The 21,372-nt window shown below is 44.0% G+C and overlaps 2 protein-coding genes across 4 annotated transcripts; one reads left to right on the top strand and one right to left on the bottom strand.

Moving 5' to 3' along the window:
* The first annotated feature begins 3,334 nt into the window (after window positions 1-3,334).
* NOXRED1 (NADP dependent oxidoreductase domain containing 1) lies at window positions 3,335-14,776 on the top strand. Of its 2 annotated transcripts, none has more exons than XM_066612105.1 (7): window positions 3,335-3,399; window positions 5,794-5,990; window positions 6,866-7,056; window positions 8,396-8,576; window positions 10,377-10,531; window positions 12,333-12,546; window positions 13,262-14,776. In XM_066612105.1, exons 1-7 carry the CDS (start codon window positions 3,391-3,393, stop codon window positions 13,530-13,532), a joined length of 1,218 nt encoding a protein of 405 aa, XP_066468202.1. In that variant the 5' UTR covers window positions 3,335-3,390; the 3' UTR covers window positions 13,533-14,776. The 2 variants fall into 2 exon arrangements, with proteins under 2 accessions (XP_066468202.1, XP_066468204.1); XM_066612107.1 differs by having other exon boundaries at window positions 3,362-3,399; window positions 5,797-5,990.
* SAMD15 (sterile alpha motif domain containing 15) lies at window positions 14,692-21,297 on the bottom strand. Of its 2 annotated transcripts, none has more exons than XM_066612108.1 (3): window positions 20,829-21,297; window positions 19,281-19,379; window positions 14,692-15,018 (listed from the first exon to the last, which is right to left on the bottom strand). In XM_066612108.1, the coding sequence occupies exons 1-3, from the start codon at window positions 21,153-21,155 to the stop codon at window positions 14,767-14,769; spliced, it is 678 nt and encodes a 225-aa protein (XP_066468205.1). In that variant the 5' UTR covers window positions 21,156-21,297; the 3' UTR covers window positions 14,692-14,766. The 2 variants fall into 2 exon arrangements, with proteins under 2 accessions (XP_066468205.1, XP_066468206.1); XM_066612109.1 differs by having other exon boundaries at window positions 20,871-21,297.
* Between the last annotated feature and the right edge of the window lie 75 nt (window positions 21,298-21,372).

The following is a 21,372-nucleotide window of genomic DNA, read 5'->3' as shown; positions in this document are numbered from 1 at the left end:
GTAAAGGATTGCAAATACAATGCATTTTTTTTTTCTTGAGTGCCTCATTCTGGTGTCACAGATGTAGCAGGTATTACAAGACTTCCTGCAGTTTTTGCTGGAACTCGGGACTACCCACACAACCACCTGCTCACATTTATAGGATTTTAGAGAGAACTATCTTAGCCTGGAGAGCACACTATGTTAGTACCATGTCTATAAATCAGAATCTTTTGCTGTTAGTGCCTTGGTTGTGCTTTTGGGTAACTGCACATGTGCTTTTGTTTTTTGTTTTTGTTTTGTTTTTACTTTAGGATGGAAGATAAGATATCAGACATGTTACCTGTTTGCATGTTACCTGTTTAAGAGGAGTTTAAGCTCCAGAGGGCATTCGGAACAATACACCTAGAATTATTAGTTGGGGACATTTTAAAAACATTAATTTGGAAGTTTTACTCTCTGTGTTCAGAATATATCGTAATTATCTTAATGGTGTTCACAAAAAGATAAACAAAACAGACCATTTTCAAAGTCTTTTTCAAAAGAGCAATCTATGCAAGAAGTTTCATTTATGACCATTTTAAAACCGATTTCTGCCTTTTGGGGGAGGGGGGGAGTGAAACATTTACTTGCTTAGATTTTCTGTGAAGCTGGAGATGATTTGCTGCCTCTTTAAGGGCCATGACTCTGAAGCCAGCAGACGCATATAGCAGAATGGATCTGCAAGGTTCAGTAGCTAAGCATTTGCCATGACAACAGCATTTGTTTGGATTATGATGTGGGCTCTGGCCCAGAATGGCAGTTGATGAGGTCAGGAGCAGGAAGCTTATCTAGAAAGAAAGGCAACTTGGTACGTGGCAGCTGCTCAAACACTGTTACTTGGTGTGGAAACTGCTTAAATAGATAAAAATATAGATACATTAGAACAATGTATGTGTTTCCTGTGACTTCTGACTTTTAGTCCTAATTATAGATCTTTGTTTTGTGGTCAACTCTTCTCCCCCCCCCACCCCCACACACACATTTTGAATTGAGCAAGGGCTGAAGGACTAGCCTGCTAATTTCCATTCCATGCCTGCATGAGATTGTCTCTCAGTGGTCAAGCACCAGTTTGAATGCAAAAAGTCTCTGGTTCAATCCTGGTCATCTATGGTAGGGCCCCTGTCTAGAAACCTTGGAGAGCCTGCTTCTACTCTGTGCAGACAACTGGATGGACCAATGGGTCTGAATCTGTATCAGACACCTACCTCTTCAAAGCATAGGCAAGTCCTTTTTTCACCTATCCTCCCCAGTGTTCACAACAGCAAGGACTGTATGAGAGTGGAATTGGGACTGCATTCTGATTAGGCCATTCTCCCCAGTGGGATTTTAAGATCCCTTTGCCCAAGCCCTCACCCCTGCAGAGGAGAGCAGCAGAGATGCTAACAAATGGACTGAAAAGGGTTCTTTCACAGTGGTCTATGCAGGGACCCAGTGAGCCCCCGTGAGCTGGATAGCAATCCCAGGCCCCCCATTGTTGACTCTATCACTGTGTTTCAGTCTGCTCCTAAGTTAAGCCATTCTGCCCAACGTTGCTTATACGCAACGGGGACCAAATGTTGTATACCTGTGGGCTGGGCAAAAATGGGTTAATGTTTTAATGGGGCAGTCCAGCATGAGAACCAGAAAGGTGAGTAAAAATGCTACTTGAACTCTCATTTCAGGCTTCACTTTTAGGACCATATATGCTATCGGACAGAAACAAAAACACTTGACTGAGCAAACTCAGAGCATTGGGGTGTCTAAAGTTAGTGTGAGCTGGAGAAACTATGCACATGAGTGATCAAGCAATCAAATTATATGCTCTGTTTTGCTCAATTTATTGTAATTCTAGTTCTAATAGCCACAGAAAGGTACTGAGGAGCCCTGAATACCCAACATCTGAAAGTTCTGCTCAACCCACCACGAGTCTGAAAATTCACCAGGTAATGCTCACATTTACAAGCATGCCTCTGTTGCCATCAGGCTAAAAACATTACTTCAAGAAAGCTGATAGGGTCACCAAGTTTCCACACAGAAATTCCTTGTTCTTTTCAGTTGGCCAAGGAACTGGGAGATGTGGCTTACCCTTCCTATTCTATTGGTCACTCCTTTCTCCAGTTTGGTCTGCAGCACACTTGAAGTCCCAAACCTGATCTCCACTTGCAGGAGGTGGTGGGCTCTTGAGGTAGTTTGAATGGACTGTATTTTAATTTTATTTAAATGGTTTATATACTGCTTTTCTGGTACTCAAAGCAGTATTAAACATACAGAAGGGTAAAAACATTTGGATAAAAACATTAATGTAAAACTATTAAAAATGACACAAGAGCAAATTAAAATGTAAAACAGCTATAAAAGCAACAATATAAAAGCAGCAACAGGAATTAAAAAGGGGGTCCCTAGGAGGTTCCTCCCTCCTCAAAAGCCAAGCAAAACAAGTCTTTAAACCCCGCTTGAAATCGTAACAAGGTGACTGTCCTCATGGTAAAATATTACAGATGTATGGTGCCACCACAGAAAAGGTCCTGTTCGTTGCCACCATCTCCTTGGCTTCAGATGGCAGGGCCCTATCTGCTGATCATAGGAGACATGCAGAATTATATGGGGGAATCTCTTTGTTTGTTTGTAGAATTTATACACCTTTTCACCCCACTAAAGGCAATGAAGGCGGTTTACAAATAAAATAAAACAATACTAAAAACACTGAGATATGATAGAATCAATTAAAACACAATGAACTTGAATCACAATTAAAATACATTCATAAAACACTCCCTCCGGTGTCAGCATAATCAAGCTTCCCTGAATGAAAAGGTCAGCTATATTTCTTCATATGCATATTGCATGTATCTCTTCCAATTGCATGTACCATTTAATTGTCCCCTATGTAATAAATACCCTGCAAGTAAAAATCTAGCACAACAGGGAGACTGGTTTTAGTACAGCCTACTCCCTGTATGCTGGTTTTCTGCTTTCAGGGATTTTTTTTTTTTAAATACCCCCCTCTGTAAAATTGAGTTCCTGCTGCAATCTGAAGTACAGCATTCTGTTTTGCAACCTCTGCTGCATATGTCAGCCTGATTCTGCTCGCTAAGTTAATAATAGCGGAAGAAGGCATAGATGCCGCATCTTCTAATTCAAAAGTTAATTGAAAGATATGACTGCAATTTTCTGTTCACAAAACACAAAGCTAAATCTGTTTGGGAACCGACTTGCAAAGTAGGTGCTAAATTCTACACTTGCTCAGGAATGCAAAGCCTATTGTCAGCCCTATACTGTATCTCAGGCGGAAAGAATTTCATTCCTTCAGTTCCTTTCAGTGGTGTCACTAGGGTTTGTGTCATCCGGTGTGGGAGACCAGTGTATCATCCCCATGATGGATCTCCTCCCATGCAGCAGGTAGGGCAATGACCCAGGTGGTGGGTATAGCAATGTACCGTTGCCCCGCCCTGCTGGTTTTTTGGCTATACCTTTTGAAAGAGCACAGATAGTTCAACATGGTTTTTTTAATTGCATTCTGCTGTAAATTACTCATCAAATGGTATATCTTGATGGTATTATTCCTATAAATAGCGATTTTAGTGATTTTGGTCACTAGTGGTGTCACGCACCCCCCAGGTATCACCTTACTAACACTTTAGTGGTTTCATGCTGTGTCTTAATAACATCTCATTGACTCTTCAAAGAATCCGTCTCATTGATTCATTTGGAATTAAGGAAATATACTTTTTTGTTGCATAAGACAGTTGCATTTTTGTTTTCTGGCCATAGTTTTGATAGAATGGAGATATTTCACTCTGGTTTTTTCATTGCATTCTGCTGTAAATTGCACATCAAATGGTATATAACATGATGGATGGTATTACTCCTAAAAACCTCAATTTCAACACTTTTGGTCACTAGTGTGCAACATGCGCATCACCTGGTGCAGTTTGCACCTCAGTAGTAATGCCACTGGTTCCTTTTCAACTGCTGCCTTAGCAGAGCTGCAAAATGATTACTTCTGGTTGGTCATTTCCTTCCTCATTGGTCTGAAACAAAGATACTTTTATCTTGGTTTTTAGTCTTAAAAAAAACAAAACACGTGTTCGTGTCTGTATTTATTTAAAAAAGGAGAAAGTTGAAAAGGAAAATGTTGTGCCCTAGTTCCCCCCTGCCCATGTATGGCATGGTGCAGGGTCTTTGCTGTTGTGGCACTATGTCTCTAAAAGCAGTTACTAGAATATTGGAGAACAGCCCACTTTTTATATGGTTTCCAGCAGGGTCCAAAAACTTATTTATTACACTTGGCCTTTGAGGGGGAGGACCCTTTTTATCTTTCGTTGCTGCTTTTATGCCACTGTTTTTATATTTTGATTCATATTGTTTAACTCTGTATTTAATGTTTCTTGCTCATATGTTTTTATTGGTGTTCTTTTTTTTAATTGTACACCACCTTGAACATGGCAAAGGCAGTATATAAATCTTTTAAATAAATTAAATAAAATTCATGTATGTGCTTTGGGAGACTGCTATTTTGTATGATTAGCTAGAGGGTAAAAGGCCAACCTTGGGAACCATAGACAGCAAGGGAGGTGGCACACCCAGGCGGGGCAGAAAGAGCCTGTTTGTGGCACAGAGCCAGGCCTCCAAGTCTCGCTCATGCTGTGCAAACTCAAGCAGTAGACTAGAGGAAAAACCAACCCAAAGTTTTGCCATAGATATTGCAATGTGTACTAGAATGAAGCAATTGTACACTCTTAGTCTTCACTCGTTTTCAAAAACAAAACGGCTAGTTTTATAATGCCGTTGTACAAATCTATGGTAAGGCCACACCTGGAGTATTGTGTCCAGTTCTGGTCGCCGCATCTCAAAAAAGACATAGTGGAAATGGAAAAGGTGCAAAAGAGAGCGACTAAGATGATTACGGGGCTGGGGCACCTTCCTTATGAGGAAAGGCTATGGCATTTGGGCCTCTTCAGCCTAGAAAAGAGACGCCTGAGGGGGAACATGATTGAGACATACAAAATTATGCAGGGGATGGACAGAGTGGATAGGGAGATGCTCTTTACACTCTCACATAATACCAGAACCAGGGGACATCCACTAAAATTGAGTGTTGGGCGGGTTAGGACAGACAAAAGAAAATATTTCTTTACTCAGCGCGTGGTCGGTCTGTGGAACTCCTTGCCACAGGATGTGGTGCTGGCGTCTACCCTAGACGCCTTTAAAAGGGGATTGGACAAGCTTCTGGAGGAAAAATCCATTACGGGGTACAAGCCATGATGTGTATGCGCAACCTCCTGATTTTAGAAATGGGTTATGTCAGAATGCCAGATGCAAGGGAGGGCACCAGGATGCAGGTCACTTGTTATCTGGTGTGCTCCCTGGGGCGTTTGGTGGGCCGCTGTGAGATACAGGAAGCTGGACTAGATGGGCCTATGGCCTGATCCAGTGGGGCTGTTCTTATGTTCTTATGACACACTTCCTTGAAAGTGTGCCCACCATTGAGGAAAGTTGCCAGTTCAGATGTGTCTCAAAACCTGAGCCTTCTGTGGTGGGACCTGGTGAGGTGACAAGACTGCCAACTATTGGGAGGGGGGGAATGGGGATGAGGAATCTGGCACTGAGCAGAGTCCTGCGGTAAAGGGGTGGCCCCAATGGGAGCCAAAAACAGCCTGAGATAAAATTTGCCACCTGAAGGATAACAAGCAAAAAACTGAAATAGGTTCATTTTGGTCAGACTGGCAACACTACCCCAGAGCCCGAATAATTTGCAGAACAAAATGGGTGAGTTTTATATTGCCTTTGCAGCAGCTGTCCACTGACGGTGAAAGCCTTTTATTCGAGCTCAAGATGGCTGATATAATGGCGAATTTGAAGACCTTTCAACCCGAGTATGAGGAAGGGACAAGTGAGACCTTGCTGCGTTTGGGAAGCCGTGCCAAGGGGCTAGCAGTGAATGGCTGTGCCCACGCAGTCTTCTTCTGCAAATTGCTCAAGGCCACCAGGTAAGGCCAAGAAATAAATATGGTTTTGCTAGATTTCTTGGCATGGATTAAAGTTACTGGTAGCTAGTCGGCAAACTGGTCTTTATAGGACTGTGTCATCACCAGCAGTACTGCAGGACAACAAAATTGTCAGTTTAGGGTTTGAAATGGAAGACTTCTTGCCATGGGGGAATTAGTTAGGATTGGACTGCGAGAGTATGATGGAGGTCAAGTGTTTCTTTCCAAAAAGTGTTTCTACACAAGAGGCTATATCTGTTTGTGTGCATGTTGGGCTGTGCCACCTGGTGCATCACCCTCCAACCAGGGCCCAGATGGGGATCAATCTGCAGAGCGTGGTGGGCCAGCTCTACCTGCACCAGATCAGGCACTGTGTGTCCCTGCGGGCGGGGTTATAAAACTGAATGACCGAGGTGACAGTGCAAGTTTGCTAGATGTAAAGCTGACATAGACAAGAAAATGTGAATCCAGTTTCTTTTCTGTGCTTTATTCCTCATTAGTAAGGTTTGAAAATTATGCAAAAAATGCGCAGAGACTCTCACAGGTGCTTTTTGGTGTTTGTGTGAATATGGTCAAAGTCTTCTCTTTCAATGATGTATGCAAAAAGCCATGTCAATTTCCCATGTGGATGTGCTGTCCAAGTACAGAATATCAGTTTTAATTTAAAAATACTGGAGTTGCTAGACCTCTTTGCTAGAGCCCTGATGGTGATGTTATACAGGCCAAGACAGTTCCTGTAAACAAAGGCAATTACTTCTGTACTATTGTTGTTATTTAGAGGATTCCTCCAAAGGAGTGCTTAGCATCCAGTCTTGCTTGTAATAAACACGTTACCATTTCTGTTTGATGGATGACAGCTTTGTAATGTCCTTCTTCAGGCAGAAAGAGGAGAGTTGTAAGGAGGTGCCTCTTTACTCCCTGGAGCCTGAATCCAAGAGTAACCAAAGCTTGAAGATTGGGATTATTGGTGGAGGCCATATTGGGAAACAGCTGGGCAGGGCACTACTGGAGCTGAGTGGTATTTCAGGTTACTATATCCAGATCTCCACGCGGCGGCCAGAGACTCTGTGTAAGTGGCAGTACTTCCCTCCCTTTATTTGTGAATAATAAAAATGACAATACAAAAACAATAACAGACCAATCCTAACCCTCGGCCAATGCTACCTTGACTTCTCTAGGTGGCGCAGAGGCTGGATGCGGCCTCTATGGGCCGGCACACATTCTCACACCAGCCCAGCCAACTCCTGAGGAGGCGCAAATGTAATAAGTCACTATTGCTGGGGTAATATTGTGTGTTTATCATTTATAGGTTCAAATTTATAGGTTCTTCTGGTACTTAAGTTGCTTCTGCTCTCTTTATTCCAAGACATAACAAAACACTCAAAAGTGAAAGCTGTGGATTGGTGTGATATACTGCCACGTACAGTAATCATTTACAAATATCTGGATACAAGGTCATTATACCAAATGAGGCATAGAGAGAGGAAATAATTGGATAGCAGATGCATGCTTAAAGCAATAAATTTCCTTTTGGTAATCATCTCTTGAGTCAAGGGAAGGGTAGGATTATTAAAAGGCTTTTTATAGTTTTTGAATGCTGGCCAGTTCCTGCAGCTTGACTGTTTTGAGTTATAGGCTTTCAGTCAGAGCTCCTGAAATAGAGCCTGGTGATTATTTTTCTGCATTTTTGTTTCTGGTATGGAGGTTTCATTTCCCTGGAACCCGGATGGCCTGTGTTGTATAACAGCTATCCATCACCATTATTTCTGCACTAAGTTCTAATGTCAGTGAATGCAAACTGAATGTAATGAGACTATCTAGTCAAATGTTGTCTCCCGTTTCTTTAGTGCTAATGTATTTGAGAGAAAACAGCCTTCCTTTCACATACTCTTGATCCTATATGTGGAACTGAGTGTACCTGAGTCTGGCTTACCCATGACGCCACCTCCCTTGCCATTAAGATTGACCAGGAATATCGTCTTAAGTACGTCATCTGTGTACTATGACAGAACTGCCAGGGCTCACAGAGATGTGTTCCCAGGGGCTACCCCATAACTACCACATTCCCTCCACTTGGAGACTTGCGAAAGCCTGAGTCCCTCCATCTTCCAAATGTAGTGGATGACACTTTAATTCAAAATGCCTTTTCGTGGCTGGACTATGGAGAGATATGATGAAATTCTTTACATATTTACTCAGAAGGAAGTTCCATTATGGTCAGTGGTACTTTCTCCAAAATAAGTATGCATAATATCACTCTTTCTGAATCTTTGGGATGGAATGGTCTGTAAATCCAAAGAAGTGAAGCATGCTATGTGCTTAGGATCACGGTCTAAGATCCCAAATAATTGGCTGTTATCTGGGAGCAGTGACTATTCTTTCCTTTTTTTGTTTGTTTCTTTTTCTAGTGGAGTTCCAGATGCTGGGAGTTGACTGCTATTATAACAATAGGCAGCTGGTGAGCTGGGCAGATGTTGTATTTCTGTGCTGCCTCCCTTCTCACCTCCCACACATCTGCTTAGAAATTCAGGATGCAATCAAAGAACATTGTATTATATATAGCCTGGTCACAGCTATCCCTCTGCCCAGGTAATGTGCATTACACAACACATCTAGCTTGATTTGAAAGCTAGTCTTATCTGTAGTATGGTATTGTGGGTTAAAAATCGCTCTCAGAGAATCTGCTGTCTATTGTGACATTGCTTCTTTATCTCCCCTATGCTCTGCTTGTACAGGCATGCCCCCGTATCTGTGGGGGTTCCATGCCAGAACCACCCCGTGGTTATCTGAAACTGCAAATATGGGTGAATGCCTCCTCTTCACTCTCCAGAGCTGAGGAGAGCCAGGCCTCCTAATACTTTATATGGCATTAAAATGTCACTTCTAGTTTCACTGAAAAACCAAAAGTGAAATTTTTTAGCTCTAGGACTCAGTCTGAGTCTGGCAGAGGCCACAGACAGATGTCTGCAGCCTCTGCTGGACTCAGAGGACCCTCCATATGTGAGGGAAGCAGAGCTCCATAGGAAGTACATGCAGGGGTGGTGTGTGTGGACCTGATTTGTGGATAACTGAATCAGCAGTTATGGGATCTGAGGATATGGGCGGCCTCTCTGTATATTTTACAATCAAATATTTCAGACATCACAGAGCTGGTTGTGTAGCCTCTAAAACGTCTTATCCACTCAGGGAAACATGGAGCATATTATAGTACTAAGTTCATTCTTCTTGCACTGAGATATCTGGGCAGGAATTTCTTATTCTTTTATGATTGGTAGACTACATTATCTTTAGTTAAGAAAAATTTCACAGTCTCTGACACTTATCTGAACACAGGTTCATTTCTGATGGCTCATGTTTCTACCTTAAACCAAGCAGAGCAATATCTAATTCTGTTTTTTCAGATAATTACTTCCCATGTTGCTTTTTCCAACACAGAGATAATAAATCTCTGTGTGGGGAGAGAAGTAAAAAAATTCATTGTGTAAAATGTTCATGATAGTATATCCTTTTGGTTGCATGTACAGAGAAGAGGAAGATGATGTATGCAGTGGCTCCTGATTGGTAGCTTTTCTGCAGCATTTGGCCAGCACTGACCAAAAAGGCATTATGTGAGAAAGCTTCCAGGAAATGATCAAATGAGCCCTTTATATCCTTCTTCTACACGCTTACCCAGGCCTGGGGGGGGGGGGTAAAGGGGGTAATTTGCACTCGGGCTCAGGGTCAGAAAGGGGGCCCAGGAGCCAAAGAAGGGGGCCCTGAGATTTCCTGAGATGTTACATTTTCCAGTCTCACCCAAACTCACTGCCCACACAGTATGTTGAGGGCATTACTGTGAGCACATGGCAGCGACTACTGCCAGAAGCCATACACACCAGGCCCAGAAATGCATACATTCCTTAACTGTGTCACATCTGAGAGAAAACTGACCTGCTACATTAGCTCTTTGGCTTATGGATCTGCTAACCATGAAGGAGTGTAAAGGAGCTCAGGAACACAGTTGTGGAACTGCAGCTGCTGCAGAAGTCAGTTTTGATGTACACAGGACACCTTCCATTCTAGTGTGAGCCTAAATACAACGATACTAATCTCTTGCTATGATTTTCTATATCTGAAAGATTTTAGAGATACTTAGGAGTGTGTATGGTTTTCCATATCTAGCTGCCAACGCCGCAGTGGGAAGACTGGTAGACCTGGGTTCCAAAGATTATTCCGGCTGTTGCCACTTTCCCCCTGCCTGTTTTGCCTTCATTCTGCCACTGCCACCCCCCCCCCTTTTTGGAAGGGGCCCAAAAGAAACTTTGTACTCCCTGATAAAATTCCTCTCAGAGGTCCTGTGCTTACCTGTGACCAAGCATCTACCTGATTCACTCAGCTCTTGTTTGCTTGTAGGCTGATGCAACTCCTTCCCAGCAAAGCCATCTTGAGGCCACAATATACATTCACCGATGATGACCCTATAGATATATGGGTGACTAACAGGACAGTTGTGGAAGCACTCAAAAACCCAGCAGTTCTCCAGGTTACGTGTCCCTGTAGCTGTACTGGTAGGTGAACTCTCTTCTACATGCAGCCCATATGAAATGAGGTATTGTTTTGAGCTCATTTCTTCTCATTCTGACCTGGTCGGTTGTATCTGGTGCCAAAGATGAGGTGGAAGAAGTTACTCACCAAGGCAGAGACTCCAATTGTTCTGAAGTAGGGGGCCAACATTGTTGCTTCACCACCAAAATATTTTTGTTTTACCATTTGGGCTACATTTTAAACTTTATTCTGTGTGAATCCCTGTTTTTCTCTCTATTCCAGTGATTTTCAACCTTTTTCATCTTGTGGCACACTGACAAGGTACTAAAATTGTCAAGGCACACCATCAGTCTTTTGACAGTTGACAAGGCACACCATGCTGTTGGTGGGTGCTCACATCCCCTAATGGCCCTACTAATAAATGACCCTCCCCCATACTCCTGCGGTACACTTGCAGATCATTCGCGGCACACCAGTGTGCCACGGCACAGTGGTTGAAAATGGCTGCTCTATGCACTCTTTCTCATAACATTGCAACAACGCTCTCTAAAACCCACTCTTAATCCTCTCTCTCTCTTCTTGCTACACCCAAGTTGATCAGTTACCCCTCTTTTTCTGCTTTGGAACCCACAGAACACAGGTCACTTTGTAGCCCAAGTGGAGGGCCTTGGGTGCAAATGAGTGCAAAAGGCTGGAATAACTGGTGCCTTGATGTACTTGAGTCACTTTACAAGGGGAGCCAGAAGGCAGCTTGGCCCATTAACAGGAAGACTGTCTTCCAGGGTACGGCATTTGCCTTTGCTTACAAGCTGTGGGGGCAGGGCAGGGCAGGGCTTTAGGAATGTGGTGGTACCTCATTTGCCTACATGTTCTCCCAGCCTCCCCAACCACATGTTTGTCTCCCTGTGGACTGAACAGGGCTAGATGGGCACCAGCACCACAAGCCTCTGAGGCCTGGTTTACACATGCAGCAGAATAAGATACAATCCTGCATGTAGAGTGTGCAATAGCACTACAGACTGGAGCTGACAGGTGCCATATTTTAGTTCTCTCACGGAAGACCTTACAAATAAAAAACAAGAAAAGAAATGCTAACATATTAGCAAGAGTCTATGTAGCCCAGCCCGCTCCTTGCTGTGGTAGTTTTATCTTCTCAGGGAGTTGTTTATGCTGGGTGGCATTCAAACATTTGATACCTCCATTTGCAGCCTGGAGTGCTGCAGTCTAGGCTGCCACCGCAGAACATCATTACCAAGTTTTCCGCAGCATATGTATAGTAGATAGTCCAGGGGTGTCAAACATAAGGCCCAGGGGCCGGATGTAGCCCTCAGAAGTTTTTTATCTGGCCCTCAGGCTCTCAGCTGCTGAGCAGTGCTGAGGTGTTACCACTGAAACAGCAGCCCACATGAAAATTGGGCTTTTCCCATATCTTGAAATATGATCAAGATTTGCCTATTTTCTCTTCTGTCATTTGCAGTTAATGAACTTCTATATGAGAGCAAGGTGCTGATTTCTGGCCATCAGCTGCTTAATGATGTCACTTTCTGCTTGATGACATCGCTTCTGACCCTCAGCAGGCACCCTGAATGCTAACTTCGGCCCTCTGTATGAAACGAGCTTGACACCCGTGAGATAGACTAAGCTTGAATCCAGGCAGAGAGGGAGCAATGCAGGCCTACAGTCAGCCCCATCACTTCTTTTGCTGGCCTTAGATATTACCAGAGATGTAGGGAAAGGCCTCAAAAATGGGGGGGTTTGAAATTCCTATGAGGGTGCGTACAAATAAGGATTGCTATGGGTCTTAGCATTTTCCTTATCTTCCAGGGGGAATTATTGTCAATATGAAGTGGCTGGCAGCTGTTTTCTATGCAGCACTAAACAGTTATTCATGGCAACGTTTATCTTACGCCAAGACCCTGCTGTTACTCAATCAAGTGTGTTTTCCTGAGAATTTTGTCCCTGCCTCTGCAGAGCAGCCATTCTTACTTGCTGAAAACTTCATCAACCAGGCCTTTGCTTCCTCCCTGTCACCAGATGAGTATGTAAAATCAAACTGGAAAATGGGGTTTTAACCTTCCTTGATGAATGCATTTTAATGGTTGATGGTGCTTTGTTTTGTGGTGATATTCTTGCACCTATGGTAAGCTGCTCCTCTGGGGACTGGGGGCTGATTCCAAAGTGAGGTCACCAGGTAGGGGTTGCTGGAAAATCTTCTACATGGGAGCAGCTCCATGATGGAACCAAATCTCAAAGTGTGAAGGATAGTATGGTATTACCATAGTCACTAAATATGTGTGTCACTGGGAGACTTCCCCTGCAATTTAAGCTATGCATGGATTTAAGTAGGGGGTGCAGTTTTTTTCAGGACATACTTGGGGTGGTTGCCTTCTGCTAGTTATGGTGGCTGCTCATCAAAGTGAAAGGTGAATGAAACAGAACTGCAGTGTTATGGTTATAATTTTTGCCAGGACCACCATGGCGTGGAGGAAAAGGGTAAATGAATACTTCTGGCATGTGGTAATCCTGATCTGTCTCTGCTATCACATCTACTACTTAACCTAAAATAAAAACAGTAATGCAGGGCTATTTAATGTTAATGTGTAGTTTGGACCTTGTACAGAAAGAGAAATCTTCCTTTTTCCACACTCAATATCTTTATTGATATTGAATGTGGAAACAAAATGAAAGGGACAGAATTTATTTTGAAAGTGGCTTCTATAACTAAAACATAACAACCTTTTCTGTTTTCTTAGTACCTTTCCCTGGTTTGACCTGACAACTGTACAGCTAAAGAAGTCTCCTTTTAGCCAGCTTCTAGCCACAAGTACATTGTTGCAGGACAACATAGCTTTATTCTACTATAACATGATGACAGAAAACCTTGGAGAATCCATGCCTGACACCTCTGGGATACCACTTTCAGCTGTGCTATTGAAACCTCCCAAGGCATTGAGTGATGGCATCGATGGATCTTACATGGGAGATGTGGAGCAGGCATCTAGTACCGATTCTGAAGAGACATAGATTACTGTTCCGTGATTCTAACTCTTCAGAAAGGGGAAGATTTTGCTTTTATGTTTGGTACCTAAAAGGACTGTGGGAGTGGGGCCTAGTGCCCATTTCTGATCACTTGTATTGCAGGAATCCAAAGTTTATTTGTAGTGAAAAGTATGTCAGTAGAAGATGGTGTTTGGCAATGGAAAAAGAGTAATAACAGATGCAAAGCAGGATGGAAATTCTCCAGACTGAATTGTGAGACTGGCATATTTTTATTTCTTAATGCAATCATATTAATATGTATTAATGTGTTATGTAGCAAGTTCTTTCAGTTTTGGTAAACTTGTGTTTCCCCCTCCCCTCTCCTTTCATGAGCAAAATTTACAACTGAACACAATGCGAGCATTCAGCTGTAAACAAATAGCCATAGCATTCTTGGAATAAAACGGTGATGACCTAGCATCCCAGTTCAGGATAAGGAAAAAACAGGAATTGCAGTGTTTACGCTTAAGGCTGCAATGCCCTGGTTGCATTATGGTAGCTATTCCTTCAGAAGACACACTTGACTTGAATATCATTCTTAGGACAAGAGCATATATATTGTCCTTTCACAGAAAAAGACTAAAGAGCCCAGTGAATTCAGTAACCCAAAAAAACTGTCCTATCCCCATACATGTAATAACTAACTGCAGATGGTAGCTAATGTTATAACATGAAGCTTCTTGCAGAATTAAATGGCTGGTCTCTCCTGTGTGAATAACTATATTCACAGTTTTTCTTAAAACAATGAATTTCAGTTTTATAAAAGCACTCAGATAATACATAGCAATCCTTGCAACAAGCCTGTCTCATTATTCCCATATTGCAGATGGAAGTACTGAGGATGACAGATGGTAGTTTGCCTAAGTCAACCTAGTGAGTTGAGGAGGTGAAGCTTGAAACCAGGGCTGTCAGCTCCCATTCTCAGCCACTACACGACACCAGCTCTCATAAAGAGTAGTGAGAACACTGCAGGATATTTCCATTAAGAACTCGCTCCTTTGCCATGTAGCCTTTTAATTCTATGAGATTTAGTTTTGATTTCATGATTCTATTCCATTTTCCATGTTTAGGATTAGGATTCTGCTTAAGCTGTAGCAAAGCACACTCGATTCAAGCTAAAATGGTCCAATATCAGGCTGTCCAACTTTATGCTCAGTGCGTGGGGACTGCACAGAGGTTAATAAAGCATCAGAGCGAAAACAGTCGCAATTGTTTTTATTTATTTAATTGAATGACGTGGGGTCATAATAGGCTGTGGAGTTGTTGGCTGTGAAGTAGCACACTGTGGCTCATATTTCTGTAGTCCTGCTTTCTGGATAAACTGAGCATAAGTGAGAGCATCACTTTGCACTCCAGTCCGTGATTTTTGCTCTAGAAATAAACCAAGGTTATCCCTGTGGGGTAGAGCAATGCTTCTGCTAAAAAGTGGCTCCTCTATTTTCAGTAATTCTCGTACAAGCTGTGCAACTTCCTGAAATGTAAAGGCAAATTTAAGAAAACAATCTCCATCAGAAACATAAACTAGGGTGGGGGTGTGAAGACTCCTGTAGTTCCCAATTCCACTCAGTTGTCTTATTTGTACCCCATTAAAAAAAACAGAAAGATAGTCATTTGGCAGGATAAAAATCTGAATATTCAGTAATCTAAAACCTGTTGGCTGAAACAGCTTTTTCCAATGGTTTCCTCAAATGATTTCAGTTTCCACTACCTCTTGATAATAAACAAGGTATGTTTCACCTACACAAAACTTTGCTCTAAGTTTGCTATTTAGCAGTGGTTGCCAAATGTGTGACTGCTGTCTTTCAAAAAGTGGTCCTTGTTTGGACTGGAGCTTACTGTTCTGCTTCAGTGCTGCAATCATTTCCAGTAGATCTGGGTACCAGGACACTCTGGGCAGCTGCGTCTGTTGCCTGGCATCCCAGAAGGCTGTGCAACAGGAGGTCTGGGCAGACACAACTGCCCAAAGTGCCTGGTGCCCAGATCTACCAGGAATGAATACAGTGTGGAGGCGGAATGGTAAACACTGCTCATGGAGCAGAGGGCCCGGGTTTGGAAAGCCCTGCTATAGAGGAAGCTATAGAAGATGGAACCTAGAAGAATTATGCAAATTTGCGGATTAAATGAAATGATTTGCTCATTGAGAACTTTTACTAAGAGGATGGACTTATGTTGCAAATAAAATTGTCTGGGATTAATGGCAGCTCTCTGGTAAGAATACCCACACCTAACATTTCACCCACATCTGTGGTGGACATTCTCAAAGGTTTGTAAACGCAACAACATGCAGGCGGGACCTTGGTATTCAGCATCCACTGATTTGACTCGCCCGCTGGTACCAGAATCCACCTTTAAATGCCTTATAATAAGGAAAGAAGCATCAAAATCCCATTTCCTAACTTCACGCTGTTAAACCACACTGGTTGCAAGCTTCTCAGGGTTAAAGTCGCTTTAAAGACCCACTTCTGGGTTTCTTGCTCCTCCATTGTCACCCCAGAATGCACTGGAATAGATACTATACTGCATTCAGGCACTAGATGGGGGTGAATAATGGAATCTAAGGGAACCCCAGTGGCTGCATGTGGTATAGTGGTTCCAGAATGGAACATAATAATTTTAAAATCTTGACCAACTCACTTAGAGCAGTGGTTCCCAAACTGGCAGGTCGCAACCCACCAGACAGGGAAGCACTTAGGTCTGGCCCCTTAAGGGGCATAGGTAAGGAGTTTGCAACATGCCAATCCTTTGGATTGTGCTGCTGCTGCTGGGGAAACGGGGGGGCGTGTTAAGAACATAAGAAGAGCACTGCAGGATCAGGCCAAAGGCCCATCTAGTCCAGCTTCCTGTATTATTATTATTATTATTATTATTAATTATTGACAGTATTTATATACCGCTTTTCAACTAAAAGTTCACAAAGCAGTTTAGAGAGAAAAATCAAATAACTAAATGGCTCATAGTATCTCATAGTCGCCCACCAAATGCCTCAGGGAGCACACAAGAAAACAGACACAATCTGTGTCCCGGTGCCCTCCCCTGCATCTGGCAACCAGAGGCAGACTGCCTCTAAAACCAAGAGCTTGCACATACCTACTATGACTTGTAACCCGTAACTTGTTCTGGCTTACCTGAAGCCAGCAACAGAGTACAGGGAGTGGCGTGGGGATGGTGTGGAGAGTCCTGCAGACACCTCCATAGAGCTTCTAAAGCCTAAAAAATAAAGAAAATTTTGATCGAAGTCACTTCTGGTTTCGCGATCAGAAAGGCTTCCGATCAGAAAGATTTCCGCAGGACACCACCTCTCAGACTGTTCAGGTAAGCCAGAAACCCCTCTTTCCTCAGCAGCAGTGCAATCCTGAGGATCAGGTTGCTACAATCCTCCTGCCCCTGCAAGCACTGAGGTGGTTCCCTCCTCTTAAGGAGGACTTTGGGAACCACTGACCTAAAGAGCTAGTCTAGATTCAGTTGCTTTCTGCTGATAATTTCTCAGAGGCCACACATATACATCCCCAGCTGTTGAATGGAATTTTTCAACCTAAGCACATAGCTCTTTGTGCAATTCGGGGTGCATGTATATTCCCCTAGCTGGTTTTAACCTTATGTGTGTCCTTTATAGCAATAATAGAACAGGGAGCAAGAAATTTCAAAGCTTACTGCCACATTTCTTATATGTTCACTGATTCAGATTTTGTTACAGTCTTTATATTCCTGTCCCTCCTCTGTGCATTCCATTCATATATTTTACATTTCCTAGAGAAAAATATTGTTTAGTTGTCAGATATGTAAACAAAACTATCATCTTTTAGGTAACTTTTTAATAGGTACTTCCACACTAGGCCCTTTATATGTGCATAGCCAACGCTACAATCAATTGGAAGTGGTTTCCTGCACGGAGCTAGTTTGCCTGCTAACATCTTACACATCCTGTCCATGCACATTACAGGTGGGTAATAATAACCCATTTCCCCTGAGTTTTTTTAATCTGGCACAAAACTGCAAAGCAGAATTGCAGTCTGAGAACTATATTCAAATATGAATTCTGCCCAATTGTACTGCAAGGTCCTTACAAATCCATTAAAAAATGCATTTGTGCATTCCAGGGCTAACAAAAAACTGAAGAGGTTGATCACTGTTGCAAACATTTGTTCTTCAGGAGCTTTACTGTGTCTAATAAAAAAATTAATCACACACACACTTAGGGCGCAATCCTAACCCCTTATGTCAGTACTTTCCAGCACCGGCATAGTGGTGCCCATGGGACATGTGCTGCATCCTGCAGTTGGGTGTCACTCATGGAGTCCTCCTCAAAGTAAGGGAATGTTTGTTCCCTTACCTCAGAGCTACATTGCCCTTAAGTGCTGGAAAGCACTGACATAAGGGGTTAGGATTGCACCCTTAATGAGATGGGTAAAGTGAACAGCTGAAGGAAACACATTACAGGAAATTTAATGGCAGAGGTATAAGCATGTAATGCAACATGGAAGCAGAGCAATGTCTAATGATAACACCATCACTGGTCATGTCACTATGTACATCCCCCCACAGAGAGCAAAATAGCACTATGCCAGTCTACGAATGCAAGGACTGTGATGCAATCCCACTGAAGACAAAAAAAAGTCACTATGTTATGAGAACCCGAGGAGGGATGTGAGTGTTTTGACTGGAGACTTCTCCCCTTAGTACAAACATGCTGTATGTGCGGAGCAGGACTCTGGCTGCATCTGGCTCTGATTCTGCATTGTTCACCTCTGCCATTCTGACCTCTGTCATTGTCTGCATTCTGTTCTCCTTCCCTTTTCTCCTTCATTTGCACCATTACGGGCCTCATTCCTCGTACACGATTCCTTCTTTCTCTTTTCTTCTACTAAGAAACTGTTGGTGTTTAGGGCCTAGTTGTGTGAGTGATTGTCGGATGCACTACACTATATTTTTTATTCCCTTTCCCAAATATTGAACTTTTATCCCCACAATAAACGCTATCTATTGTTGCACCTTTAACTGTGTCTCCCTCTATTTTTTAATGCCATTCCATCAAGCTGTGCCACAAACCACTGGGTCCCTGCACACGTAATGAATTTCCCTTGTGTGCACATGTTACATGCATCTAAAAAGCACACCTGAGAACACCAAGGGTGTGTGAGAAGGTCAGGCTCATCGGCTTGCCTTGCTTCTTTCCCATACCACTGCTAGGTCACTACAGGGAGGAAATCCAAACAGAGGGATGTAATAGTTTGGGAGCAGTGTCATCTGGGTTCCACAGAAAATGAAGTAAGAAACTGGTGTCAATTGTGGAGGAAACTACTAGTGTGGAAGTCCCAATATTTTATAAACCTGGAATAACATGAGAAAAAGGTTAGTCTGTGCCTTTACTATCTATGACTATGTTATGTTCTTATCTTACCACAGGATGTGGTGATGGCATCTTTAAAAGGGGATTGGACAAGTTTCTGGAGGAAAAATCCATTACGGGTTACAAGCCATGATGTGTATGTGCAACCTCCTGAATTTAGAAATGGGTTATGCCAGATGCAAGGGAGGGCACCAGGATGCAGGTCTCTTGTTATGTGGTGTGCTCCCTGGAGCATTTGGTGGGCCGCTGTGAGATACAGGAAGCTGGACTAGATGGGCCTATGGCCTGATCCAGTGGGGCTGTTCTTATGTTCTTAGCAGTAGACACACCACAATAGCCAAAGCTGCCTTCTTACAGGGAAGATGGGCCATTTTTCATGTTCTCACCTTCATATGCTCAAAGTCAGTTATTCCCATCTGTGGTAGATTGGAGCAGGTTACATGGATGAGCTTGCGCCCAGAGATAAAGTTTGCAGTAAAGCATTCCTGGTATTAAAAAAACAAAACAAAATGTTTTAAAAAGTTGGAAAACACTGTATAGCAGGCGGTAAGAAAAGTGGTAAAACAGATTATTTTTTCATCATCTAATTTAAGTCCATGAGATGTAAGAAAATTTATTAAAGGTTCAAAAATTCAGAATACTAGAGCCAGGCACCACAACCTGATATCTTTCCATGCACATAAACACTCTCCTCAGTCTTGCTAACAGTTTAGTACTCCATTAAGCAGACTAGAAATCTGGACCTTGACTCTATCTGCCAATTGCCTAACTGATGGGCAGCCCAATCCTAAGCTGCCAGGTGCCCAAGACTGGTTGCCACAGCATGCTATGGATGTCGGGCAGCAGCCAGTGGCTTCTGATGTCTCCTGAGGAGACATTTGTCCCCTTTCCCCAGGAAGGTAAAACCTGCAATGGGGCTACTCGACTTTGTGCCAGCTATTTAGCCGGCCTGACATGGGGTTATGGATTCAGTGGAGCTGAGCTCTACCTGACCCATCCGCTGGCCTCCATCCAATGCTGGCCCAATGAGCGCCCATACTATTCAGCAGGGCTTAAAGCTGCAATCCTATATGCAGCAGGGACATGCAGTGTGGCGTGGGGAGTCAAGTGAGGCAGAGCCACCCCAATGGAGTCCATTGAAACTGTGCACATGAGTTGTGTGTGCTTGCACACCTCACACACAGCAGTGCTTTTCAAAGGACTCCAGTGGGGAGACTCTGCCTCACCTGCCTCCCACCCACCACATGTCCCTGATACAAAGTTTCCTGGGAGTAAGCACTATTGAACCTAACAGGACTTACTCCTGAGAGGTCATAAAAGAGAGGTATGTGAAACAAGCCTGCAAGTTCACTGAGTGAACAGGACCCCATTATACTCTGGCTACTGTTTGTGACAGAAATTTGCTCTGCAAGCTCTCCAGGTGCCACCCTCTTCTCTGCCATTCATATACCCTCCAGTTGAGCACAGGATTGTCAACCAGGTTTCAGACAGAGTGAGGAGAAAGGATCAGCTGCCCCTGTTTACCTGCATCCTGAACCACGCTCTCCCAAAGCACTCTGTGATCCTGCCTCCAGTCACCCCCCCCCTTCAATCACTCTAGGTCAGTGGTTCCCAAACATTTTAGCAGCAGGACCCACTTTTTAAAAAGAAACTCTATGGGGACCCACCTGAGTTTACCAGACTTTAAAAAAGGACATCTAGAAAGAAATATTTTATTTGTTTATAAGTAATAAGAACCAGGAAAAAGACCCTGAGACATTTATCTCACTTGCACACTGCAGGAGCCCAGCTCTTCGCAGGGTAATCAGCAGCTACAGTGCCTGGTTTCTGAACAGCCTCAGGGCTTGAGGTAATTAGTTATTCGAACTTTCCATCAGCCTTTGGCGATCCACCAGTGGGTCCCTCCCGACCCCCAGACCCCTTCCATGCTCCACCTTGTACTGGGGGAAGCCCATCAGCTCGATCCAGTCGGCCACCTGCTCGGGGGTCCAGGCCAAGTGGGCGGGCCCGGTGGGCGCCGGGGTCTCGGGTTCGGGCTCGGCTTCCTCCTCAGGCTCCCCCTCCTCCTCCTCCTCCTCTTCCTCGGATTCGGGCGAGGCCCCGGCGGCCTCCGGCGGAGACTCGGGAGGGGGGTACGGCGGGCGGCGGCGGGGCTGCCAGTCTTCCTCGTCGTCGTCCTCATCGTCCTCGTCGTAGTCGGCGTCCTCCTCATCCTCCGCGTCCTCGTCGGCGTCCTCGGGCTCTCTGCGCTCCTCCTCCATCCTCTCCGCGGGCGCAGGGTACCACGCCGGATGCTGTTGCTATGGCAACGCGTCCTCGCGGCACCGTCTCCATGGACACCGCCGCTTCCGGGAAGGGCCGCCATCTTGCCAGAGAAGGCTCTATCGCGGCCGCCGCTGCGGCTCTTCTCGTTGGCTGCCGGCTTGAGGCGGGAAGTCGGCGGCCGGCGTCGGGCTGGGCTGGGCTGCCGGCCGCGAC

This window comes from Tiliqua scincoides, chromosome 1 (genome assembly GCF_035046505.1).
Source record: "Tiliqua scincoides isolate rTilSci1 chromosome 1, rTilSci1.hap2, whole genome shotgun sequence".
In the NCBI taxonomy this organism is placed as follows: domain Eukaryota; kingdom Metazoa; phylum Chordata; class Lepidosauria; order Squamata; family Scincidae; genus Tiliqua; species Tiliqua scincoides.
Note: the sequence above shows the minus strand (reverse complement) of the source record. Positions and strands in the feature narration are given on the sequence as shown.